The sequence below is a fragment of the Podarcis vaucheri genome, assembly GCF_965113315.1.
Source record: "Podarcis vaucheri genome assembly, chromosome: 5".
NCBI classification, from domain to species: Eukaryota; Metazoa; Chordata; class Lepidosauria; order Squamata; family Lacertidae; genus Podarcis; species Podarcis vaucheri.
This window is the reverse complement of record NC_138763.1, coordinates 50,690,442-50,701,964: the sequence shown is the minus strand read 5'-3', so window position 1 is coordinate 50,701,964 and position 11,523 is coordinate 50,690,442. Positions and strand designations below refer to the sequence as shown.

General features: G+C 39.2%; 1 protein-coding gene across 9 annotated transcripts; it reads right to left on the bottom strand.

Moving 5' to 3' along the window:
- Positions 1–3,097: 3,097 nt before the first annotated feature.
- Positions 3,098–9,532, bottom strand: LOC309533576 (uncharacterized protein). Of its 9 annotated transcripts, none has more exons than XM_082225046.1 (6): positions 9,473–9,532; positions 8,296–8,450; positions 5,744–5,826; positions 4,871–5,033; positions 4,222–4,285; positions 3,105–3,236 (listed from the first exon to the last, which is right to left on the bottom strand). In XM_082225046.1, the coding sequence occupies exons 3-6, from the start codon at positions 5,750–5,752 to the stop codon at positions 3,143–3,145; spliced, it is 330 nt and encodes a 109-aa protein (XP_082081172.1). In that variant the 5' UTR covers positions 5,753–5,826; positions 8,296–8,450; positions 9,473–9,532; the 3' UTR covers positions 3,105–3,142. The 9 variants fall into 9 exon arrangements, 8 of the variants coding, with proteins under 8 accessions (XP_082081172.1, XP_082081178.1, XP_082081176.1 ...); XM_082225052.1 differs by lacking the exon at positions 8,296–8,450 and adding an exon at positions 8,085–8,178 and having other exon boundaries at positions 9,473–9,511; XM_082225050.1 differs by having other exon boundaries at positions 8,296–8,325; positions 9,473–9,492.
- Between the last annotated feature and the right edge of the window lie 1,991 nt (positions 9,533–11,523).

Below are 11,523 nucleotides of genomic sequence, written 5' to 3'. Positions count from 1 at the left end.
AGAAATAGTACCTCGGGTTAAGAACTTTGCTTCAGGATGAGAACAGAAATCATGCAGCGGTGGCACAGCGGCAGCGGGAGGCCCCATTAGCTAAATTGGTGCTTCAGGTTAAGAACAGTTTCAGGTTAAGTACGGACCTCTGGAACGAATTAAGTACTTAACCCGAGGTACCACTGTATGCATAACTCTCCATTCTGCATGCCATATGCTGGTATGCTCATGCAGGCGGCAAACATTTTGCATAGCTCCAAATGACCCCCAGCTGCTGATGCATGATGTCACACGCACTACGGCAGGTGTGTGTGTGTGATGTCACACACACTACATGCAGGCATGCGTGTGGGACATGGCATGTACATGTTGCTGTGGCAGGCATCCACAATCCTGGGGACAAGATCGCACCACTTTTAAGGAGCAAGCCTCACTGATGGCTTGAACCTTGCAGGTCTTGTTTCCACATAACCAAGCATAAAATTAACCTGTAAATACACAGTTTTCTGAAATAGTAGTCATTCACTACAAGCTATGGCACAGCGTGTCCTAGAACAAGTTGCAGTAGTTGATCAAATGCATCTGGCAAGTTCAGGTGATCCTGTTTGTCTTGGCTCAGGTCCCTCAGCATCTCGATTTTCTGTCAGCTTTGTTGCAAATAAGTGCTCATATTTCACCAGGCTGACAAAATCAGAAGTTGATGTTTTTCAGGCTAGTTATTCGAACCAACCAGGGTATAGGTTAGCTCAGGTCTTCACGTGGATTAACACAAATAACTGGTATATGTTGATTCACACTTTATCCCATGGAGCTCCCCTGCATCCTATCTTTTAAATCAATATTCATGGGGAAATTCAGAGCTTCACTTGGAAAAGGGCATTAATCTTTATTGTGTCCCTTTTTCTAATAACCTAGTTCTCTTAATCATATTGTAAGACAGACAAGGCTTAATCAAACCATTCATCACAAGTGGGTACACATAGTACCAGACTGGAAGTTTTATTATAAGTTTTCTTTTGCGCTCAGTAGTGGAAATAGTACACAATGTGTATGCTTTTTATTACAGAGGAAATTAGACATTCTTGCTTTTGCAACCATAAAGGAAGTATAATAACTTTAAGAGCCCAGTGTATGCATGGCATAATTTTTGCAGTTATGAAATTATAAGCATCTTGCTTTTAGTTTACTTTTGATAGTAAGAGGCAGTAAATTAATCCCATGATGATACTGTTAGTTAACAGCAGATGAGATGAACTTAATTATAATAGTCTATCTCTCATTAAGCCTCAGAGTCCCTATATAGAGGGAGAATCTGTTTAACTTTGAGACATTCAAAGCTACTCCTTTGCTTTCACTTCCAAGCAAACAGATGGGAGAATATTATGTCCTGAATCCTGGATTGGGGGGGGGGGTGAGGGAACAGGGGAGCTGCCCCTCTGTTGTATCTCCAGAGACGCTGGACCTAAAATAATACATTGATTTTGTCACTTTGCTACAACAGATGCACCACGAAGAGTTTGATTATTATTAATTTATTATTCTGGCATTTAAATTATGCAAAATAAGCCTTTAGCATCTATTTGTTACTTCCAGTTCAATTATTCCAATTATTCTTTACCCTGGGTGCTAGTTTTAGATCTGTTGTTATTACCTGCCCCCCCCCCCCGGAAACACTGATGCACAGATTCTGGTGAGATAGAAGCTTTTCAAACGAGGACCTACATTCCCTATTACAATGGAAAATTAAATATAATTTGAAGGACAGCTTGCTATAGACCGGGGAAAACAACATGCTGCACTCAAGATGTTATTGAACTACAATGACCATCAGCCCCAATCAACATGGTCATCCTATAGTCCAGGTCAATTCAGTGGCTTAGCAAGGTCAGGTGGTACCCGGTGCGGAAAATTTATTGGCACCCTCCCCCTTACATTGAAATTATTAAAAGAAGGAAAAATAAGATACAGTTGCAAGTGTTATTTTCTGGTTTATTTACTTAACATTGTGAGCATAAGCACTTAAAACCTTTTTTGTGTGTGATGGGAATATCTTATGAATGAGTTTTTTTACTTAATTTCGCTACAGTGGTACCTCAGGTTACAGACGCTTCAGGTTACAGACTCCGCTAATCCAGAAATAGTACCTCGGGTTAAGAACTTTGCTTCAGGATGAGAACAGAAATCGTGCTCTGGCGGCATGGCCACAGCGGGAGGCCCCATTAGCTAAAGTGATGCTTCAGGTTGAGAACAGTTTCAGGTTAAGAACAGACCTCCAGAACGAATTAAGTTCTTAACCCAGAGGTACCACTGTATTTCACAGCTTTGGCTTAACATACAAATACAAAGATGGCATTTAGATGGCATCAAAATTCTGGATTATTTCATTCCATTGACTTTGCTCAGGCCCGTATAAAAAAATACAGCACAAAGTGATGCTTACAATTTTGTCGACAGCATTTTGGTTGTGTAGGTTGGCTTAATGCAACATGAACTTCACATCAGTCCATTAGCGCACAGTCCTGAAAAGTATTAATGCAAAGCTACCAGCAATGTCAAAATCCTTTATAAAAAGTATATTAATATTGTAGCTGTGAATGTCACCACTGCCTGAATAAAAGCCCATTTTCTTGTCATATTGACCCTATTGCGGATGGTCCTATTGTGAACATAAAGAGATGGATATTGAAGACAATATTTTAATGAGTCAGAGACTGCAGTAAATGGTCCAATTTTAAAATCTGATAATCAAGGAATAGAAGTAGTGGCATTCACTGGACAATTTTCTATAATCATTACATCAGCTATGAGACTAAAGCTATTGCTTGCTAGATGATCAAATTCAGTACGATCAAACTCAGAAGGAAAATTAGAATCAGATTTTTCCATAGTATAATTGGATAAAGGTGATGGATGTAATTTCACTTATTTCATAAAATCAGATTCTCACATATAGCTGCACGTTATTGTAAGATCATATTATTGTACGCCTACCATATAATTATGTGCTGCTTTGATCTCCTACCCATAAACCAAACCAGCTTTTCAGCGGCATACGAGGTATATCAAATAGAAGTGAATAGATTCAGTAGGGTACAAATATTTTATTTCCATGTTCTTATATAAAGGGTGTTTGTGCATTCCTGAGGGTTGATCACGGAGACTTGAATCTGCAGTGCAACTTGAGCATCAACAGAAAAGCTGCCTTGGTAAGGTCCTTTGATACCCACAATCTGATATCCACTTGCCTAGGAGTAAACAATGAGAAAGAAGCACTGGCAAGGAAATAAGTATATGTAGATGAAATCTGCAGTTGACATAAAGTCGCTAACATACAGAAAAACAGCAAAGAGTAGGTGATACTCTCCCATGCTTATCCTGTTGCCCTAGTTACACAATAAAAGCAGTTCATGCAGAGATTTCCCTGTCTCTGTAACCCTTGGTTCCTTTTCACTACAGCAGTTGGGTAGTGTTAGGTGGAATCTACATACATATAAAAAACGTTGTGAAAATGCTTTGAAAAATGCTTTGAAAAATACATTGAATTTGGCATAGCTCATTGTCACCACCTAGTGTGACATTTGTATATTGCACATTACAACACATTTAAAATGTTTTATTTGCAGATGTGTAGCTTCATTCTTTGACTCTGGGGTACACCTTAGGTGCAATACTACACTAGCCCTCCTGCATTCCTAGCCCTCCTACTGCATTTGGAGGGTCTCCTGCTCATTCTACTGAGAGGAGTATTGGACTTCTGCCCTGTCAGCAAACTGGTTCCTGTTGTAATGCCAAGCAGCCTGCAACATTGCACAAGTCCCATTGCACCAAGGTGTACATATTGGGGTCTAGAACAAACCACAGAGCCTGCCAATCCTGCTCCTTCTCTGGCCAGGGCCTTCTTCTAGTAAGCAATCTTTGGGCATGCTGCAGTTACCAAATCACTAATATGGTTTTCAGTACACAATCTGAAAAATATATAACACTTTCTTCTGTAATAGCAATCACTGAGGTTTTTTTCCTCATTTCTGCTTCAGTTCAGTAGGGACAACCAGAAAGATATGTAATATTTAATTGCTTTTTAGAGAGGATACAGAAAACCAATAGTGATAAAGATAATTTTGAACTAGGTCAGACAGCTTGAGCTGCGGTACAATTACATGCCATTTTTGGAAAGAGATCTCTTTCTCATACTCTCCTGCTGTTAATGATTCTGGAAATGTTACCACATACCTGTACACCAATTCTTCTTTCTCTCTATTCATTTGAACTTTTCTGTGTTTTCTTCTAGTATGTACTGCATGAAGACAATATTACTTTTAGGCTGCTGTTTCTAGAACTTCAGCCATTGGTTGTCAGATGTCAAAAGCTGTGGGGCAGAAGAGAACCCCTATCTAGATTTTCACTGTGTAAAGGGAGATAGAGATTGCATCACAGTGACAGGCTCCACACACACATGTCAAGTCTCCAAGCAACGCCTGAAATGTTTGCCGAGTGGCCTACCTGCTCATGTGTTTCCTGTGAATAGACACCGGAACAATGCAGTGTGTTGATTCAGTCATTCCCATTCATATGTGTAAGTTGCTAACCAATGCACAGAAGGAGTGTGCAATCATTTCAGAGTAAGGTTACCAGACATCCCCATTTCCTGGGGACAGCCCCCGGATTTACAAACCAGTCCCCATACAAAATACATTGAAGTTGCAAAATTAAACTGAACGGGGTCCATTTTACTTCATTGAAAAACAAATGCCCAGAGAATGAATGGATGTGATGGAGACTCCCACTGACACCCATTTCTGTGGTTTGGGCCGGTGGCTAGCCTCTCCCTGGCGCCGGCTGAACTCATATGGCTGTTCCTGACAGTTTCCATTTTATTTACCTAGAACTGTCAAGACGTTAACCATGCTGAGGCATTGTGGGGAGGGGAAGGGAATTGCAGTTTCCAGTGTGGAATTGCTGTTTTCTACGGCAGTTGCTCTGTGTCCAGGAACATCCAGGAAGTCAGTTAAACAAGATGTAGCGATGGCCAACAACCTGGGTGGCTTTAAAACAGGATTAGACAATTTATTAATTTTTTTTGGGAAAAATATTAACAATTTCAACATAACAAATTATCCAAACAAATAATCTTCCTTTTCCCCCCTCCCTCCTATGACTTCCCTCAGCTCCTCTCTCTGATTTCTCTTCCAATGTTAACTTCTGCATATTATAAAACTCTATACATCCTTATATTATCTATCTTCTATGTTATCGCTCAATAAGTTTGTATATGTTTATTCAAAACCTGCCAGGGAAGGATTAGACAATTTCATGAAGATCAAGGCTATCAATGACTACTTTATACAATGTCTATGTTCTACATCCAGGGTCTTTTATTTTTTATTTATTGGTTTTATTTAAACATTTTTACATTTTAAATTTACCAGTACACTTTCATATTAAATATTGCAATGTGGTATACAGCCTAAAAGTACATTGTGAGACAGTCAAGATACGAAGGTGGATTTCCCTCATCGTTGTAACTTTGAAGCATGCCGTCTCCTCATACCTCGGGGTGGGGAATGCAGCGTGAAATAAATCTATGAATACTCTATACACAATAATTCCCAGGATGTTTGCTCACTCAAGCAGTCCTGAGAAGCCATGTAGCTAATATTTGCGAAAACTGAATGAGTCAGAACAAGCCAGGATTATCCTGGTTTCAGAAAACATGTTTTCACAATAATACTCTAGATTAACAACTCTATATTACCTGTTTCATCCTGAAAGTGGCAACTTGACAATATCATTTACAATTGGGACCATTCTTTGCCACCTCGGTTCAAGAATTGTGTTCTGTGGGAAATTATAGGGGATTATATAGCAAATAGATATGTGACCCAGTGCCTGTAGATTAATGGGAATTGCTGTTAGATGTGAATGACACAGCCAAGTTACTTCCCAGAACACTTTTGCCAGACATCATTTTAGAAACCATGTGTCATCCTTTTCAACCTTCAGAGTACTTTTAGTTAAAATGTGTCAGAGAACAAGTGCAGTGTACATCTTTGATTTTTCCTGTGCAAAGTTTGACTTTCCAAGGCACAGACGCTTTCGGTCTTTTACATTTTGGTAGATGAGTTGTGACCATCTAGCCAATTTTGCAGAAGCGATGAATTCTTTTTCCAAAAGATGTTCTGCACTGTTTGCCTGCTTTGGGACAATGCCTTAATTAATACTCCAGAGGACTGTTAAGCCTTATGAAGATATGAGGCTTTCCGTGCCATGAAGAACTATGGTGCTCTCTGCAGCTGTTAGTCATGTAAAATTGCCTGCAGGTGATTTACCCTTGTACATCCAATCCAAATTTTAAAAGCGTTAATTGACATTCCCATGTGTACTGAAAAGATCTTTAAACACTAGGCTGGTGTAGTTAGGCTCCTTGTTGATAAAACGTTACACAACTGTTTTCTTCAAGATGGGCTTCAGAAATTAGCCACTTGTCAATTTTATGTGCCTATATAATTTGTTCATAAAAATTTAGTAATTAAGTTTATATAATACCATAGCTACCTACTGGGTACAATACTTCCTACATTTGAAGCTGTTGAGCTTGTAAGATAAACAGCTGCCCTTCCCAGCTTCTTATTGTTGTAAAATGTGAGTGCGGGCTTCTCCAGGTGGCCTGTTTCCTTTTCCTTTAAAAAATGATTTTATTTCATTTTGCAATATATAATAAAAAAGAACTGTTACAAACATCGGATAGCCTCTTTCTTGAGCATTCATCCTGATCTGCTTGCACAAAGCTTATACAGAGGTCAGACTATGTCTGGTATTTATTATGCATTTGTTCCGACTTTTTGCAGAGTGATAATACAACATGAGCAAGTGCGCTGATTTGCTTGGGCAGTGCTTATGCCTCTTCCTATTAACCATTCATTTATTCTACACTTTTCAGTGCACTTTCCCCATCACTTTCCCAACTAGAAAAAAATTGAGTTTCTCATACTATGGCAACAGAACATTTCAATCCACTTTAATTGCATAAACCTAAATTTCTAGAATGCGCTTGAATCCCTCCTTAAAAAAAAAAAAAACAGTCTGGAAGTGACCAGAGACAGAACTCAGGTTTGGAGTTGAACTACAAGACTTCAGTGGTATCTCTAATTTATATATTTTAAATGTTTTGAGTTGCTTCTGATAAAGTTATATTAAGCTCATTAAGAGATTCTATCTGGTTAATAGAAGGATACTTGTGTTCTCAGAAGTATGAAATAATGGATTATTGTGGTCAGGATAAATAATTAAAAACACTGTGATAGAGCAAGTTTGTCACAAACATGTACAATTCTAGACATGTCTACTCAGAGGTAAGCTCCCCTGTGTGCAATGGGACTTTGTCCTATGTAAGTGGGTACAGAATTGCTACCTACAGTAAAGAGGCAATTTAAGACTAGACATTTGCATTTCTCTAGGGGACCAAAGTACCTTTTGATTAATAGCATGTTCTACAAATACAAGGTAAGTAGCCTTATTTTCCTTTTGCAAGTACTCTGTATGGAGAACATGTCTCGTTGAGCAGATATGGAGAATCTGGACACAATTAAGTAAGAAAAGGGTGATATAACACATTGGCTTATCAGAATTCTAGGAAGTAAGAATGTGTCTTCCATCCATACCACTCTTAACAACTCTTACAATAATTTAAGTGTGGCCTTTGGTTTCTCCATTTCCTTTGAGCAACAGTTAGAAGTAACTTACAGTGTTTGAGTGGTTTGTGTGTGTCAGAATAGCATACCAATTTAAACTTTTGTGGACACTCCAGGTACAATCCTGTACTCACCACAGAGATAACAAAAGAAGCTTAAGATGCAGTCAAGACATCTCCAGCACACTGGTGAATACCCTTTCTTCCCTCCAACCCACTGCCTTTAAGGACCATCTCCAAGATTTCATTTTCTTAGAGTGTACCACTGAATTTCCATCTTAAATAGTGCATCCAGAGATAAGTATATTGACAAAATGAGATAATATAACCAGCAGAGCTGATTAGAGAAAGTGGTTTGTTTTTTAAAGACTTTAAAGATTCCAGCATCTTGCAACCTTTTGCTGACCTTTAGAGAAATAACACAAGTTTCAAAATATCAGAAGTGTCAGAAATTTGAGCGTTTCAAATCCTTCAGCATTCACCAGCATCCATTACTGACACTGTTGAAATGATAAGGCAGAGAGCTGATGTTTCCATTAAATGCAACATTATTTTTAAAATAAAGGTTTTGGTTTTCTTAAGCTTATTGGGATATAATAAAGAGATCTGAGACTTGCCTCCTATTACTTTTGTAGATTTTGAAGTGTCTGATACAGTGGAAAAGACTATGGATAAATATAGATTTCAGGGAACTAATTTAGTAAGATATTTCAACTCCAGGCTGTCTGCTACACATACATATTGCCAGCCTCCTTATTGGTCCAAGAAAGTGCTGTGAACACATTGGGAATGTACATGGAAGTTTTGAATTCTATTGTGATTTATTGGGGGTGTGAGTTTCACCCCCTGTGAATTATTTTTCCTAGTGACACTCTTAAGACTAACCTTTTGAACTTGCCACTCCCTTTTCAAATTTCCTCCACCATGTGACCCTCCAAACCCATCCTGCAGGTGAATATGTGAAAATCCTCATGCAGTATTGTAACCTCCCTGCTGCTACAAACTATAATCTGAGGACTGGAGAACTATTCCAATGAAATAGAACATTATATCCCTAATCTGTTCCTAAAACCACTCACAGGGAACCATCATTAGATCAATTTTGGACAATACACAGTTGTCCAAATAAATAATAAATATAATAGTCATAGTTAGGGATGGCGAGGAATCTGGTTCACTACATATTTTGGAGCAAACCTACCCATTTCACTTCCCTTAGATCCATGTGTGATCAGATCTATCGTTTAAGCCAACAATCAACATGGATGGGTCCCTGCTATACTTATGAGGTGGTTTGAAGGCTGCTTTTCCCAATTTAAAAAACATTCGACTGCAGCTTAAGCAGCTCTTTAATGTCTGCACAGAAACAACAAAAAAAACTGTTCTAAAATGCAGTCCCATTCTGGAGGAATTCAACAGAGAAAAAATATGGCTGCCCTCATGTACCCCATATGGGAGCAACCATCTCTGTATCTGTACAATGTTCCTTAGGGCTGGCCCAACATGTTTCGGCACTTGAGCCAAACCACAAAATGGTGCCTTCCAGGGAAGAAGGGATGAGTCAAGATGTACATTAGGAATGGGGGGGGGGAATAAAGGTCTCCATCAGGAGCAAGGAGGCAAATCAAATCAACCTTATATGACGGTTAAAGTAGGAATCAAAGGCCATTGCAGGAGGGGAGGGGCCTACTCTGAAAACATGCCAAGGAGGTGCATAGTCCAGGAGACCCCGGAAGGAAGTCCCTGCCATTTCCCCCTAGAAGTGGGAAGAGACCAGCAGCGCCTCCTATTCACCAAGATGCTGCTGTAGAGATCCGGTCTCCAAGGAGTGTGACACAACTGTCACTGCTACCACAGCACCACCAGCAGCAGCAGCACCACCACCAGCAGCAGCAGCAACAGCAGCAGGTGATGGATTCCTCGGAATCTGGATCTGATGCACCTGTGGATCCTGCTGCCCAAGGCAGTCAGCTCACCTTGCCTCATGTGGGGATGGGCAGCCCTGATGTTCTAGGTACTATTTCAAGCTCACTCTTTGAGCATGGTGGGCCTCATCATTTGTTTGTTTCCAGCTTTTGGCTTGCACTCTGTTTCATTCCACAATGTTCATATTCTATGGAAGCCTTGCCATTAAGTGCTTTATCATTCCAATAATGAGTGTTCGTTCCAAAAAAGGCAATGTCGACAGGTTTTTAGCAGTCTTCAGGAGATCGTATTTATTAGAACAATAATTCATTATATTTTTATTGTTTCAGAGAATATATGATGTCAGGGAAGCAAACCTGGAACAGACATTAATTATAAATACACTGGGTTTCCAGTGTATGAGATGCCGCTCAGTTTGTTGTAATCAATGTTTACATAATTAAGCACCCAGCCTTCATAACCTCCATTGTAATAATCATAGAATTGTAGGGTTGGAAAGATCACTTGATAGCTACAAACACACAGTAGACTCTGGTAGGGACAAGCCATTATGCTACAGTTAAACTATGCAATAAATAAAAATCTTTTAATATTTTAAATAATAAGTATCATTTCGGATTACAATGGGAGGGTGGCAACAGCCACTCACTGTGAAGAAACAGTGCTTGAATCAGAAAAATTATCACCTTTGACCTGCAAACATGGGGATAGAGGAGTGGAATTCCCACTCCACACCCACAGTAGAAATGTCTACAAAACATTGAATTTTGCTCACATAAGTAAAGATGAAAAGATATAATTCGGGAAAGGCTCTTCAGACAAGCAGTAACTCACTCCTATATGTTTTTATTGTACAAGGCTATTTACTACTACTGCTACTACTATATTGTTACTCACCAACCAGGCAGGTGCTATTATTTTCTTCTCAGTGACTGCACGTATCCTCATTTATTGGTATTGTGCATTTGTGTGGTCTAGATGCCTCAGGCTGGCTCTTGACCCCTGCTGCTCTATGACATATGTATTTTAAATCAGAAAGATGAGAGTATCATTAAGGTTGGTTTTACTGTATTAACCTGTCTGCTGACCTTATTATTAAAATCCTGTCTGGCTAATACTTCGGCTCACTTTAAACAGAATGTAACTTTTTCTTTTTTTTAAGCGTGTTAAAAGATAGCCAGCCAGCCAGCTAGATGCGCAATTTAATTTCTTTATAACTGGAGGGTAAACGAAATTGCAACTCTGAAATATTTGATGCTAAATGAGTTGTGAATAGAAGTCTTGAATATATCCTCACATAAAATGGAAGCAATTCCTTTCCTTTAAACACACACACACACACACACACACACACACACACACACAGCAAATTCAGATGTATCTCTCATTATGCATATCTGTGCATAGTACAGAACAGATCACACCATCACCCCCTTTTGGTATGTTTGCATATTCAGGCATGGGTCGCATTTGCACATCATGGTAAACCATAGTTAATGGTTTCTGAATGTGCAGATGGTTCTTACTTGGTTCATCCTCTAGTGTGAGTTGGAACTCCAATCCCTAGCCTATCTCTATCACTCCAAACCATGTAAAGCTACTGTTTTCCCTTGGCTAACCAATCACGATTTGTTTGAATGAAACAACCTGACATTGGGACTTAATGGTAAGTCAGGGACTGTGGTGTGTTGCTCTCACTCATGCTAGGAAAGGAATGAAAGAGTTTTCTCCAGGTTCACAGCAAACCATTTACTCCACTGTGTGACTTTGTCCATTCAACTACTGTTCTTCCATATATTAATGTTCTTTCATCATATTTTGTGTTTTTACAACCAGAATTTGTTCACACAACCACAGAGACTTGTGCAGAATAGGGATGTGGAACATTCCCAAACAAGTTTTGTTAATACTACTACTAC

Excerpts from the sequence above, each read along its gene's own strand:
- LOC309533576 (XM_082225046.1), bottom strand. Across the intron at positions 4,286-4,870 it reads TAACGTCTTGACAGTTCTAG|TACATACTAGAAGAAAACAC; the intron begins GTAAATAAAATG and ends GTCTTCATGCAG. Across the intron at positions 3,237-4,221 it reads AAAGAAGAATTGGTGTACAG|GCAAGTGGATATCAGATTGT; the intron begins GTATGTGGTAAC and ends GTTTACTCCTAG.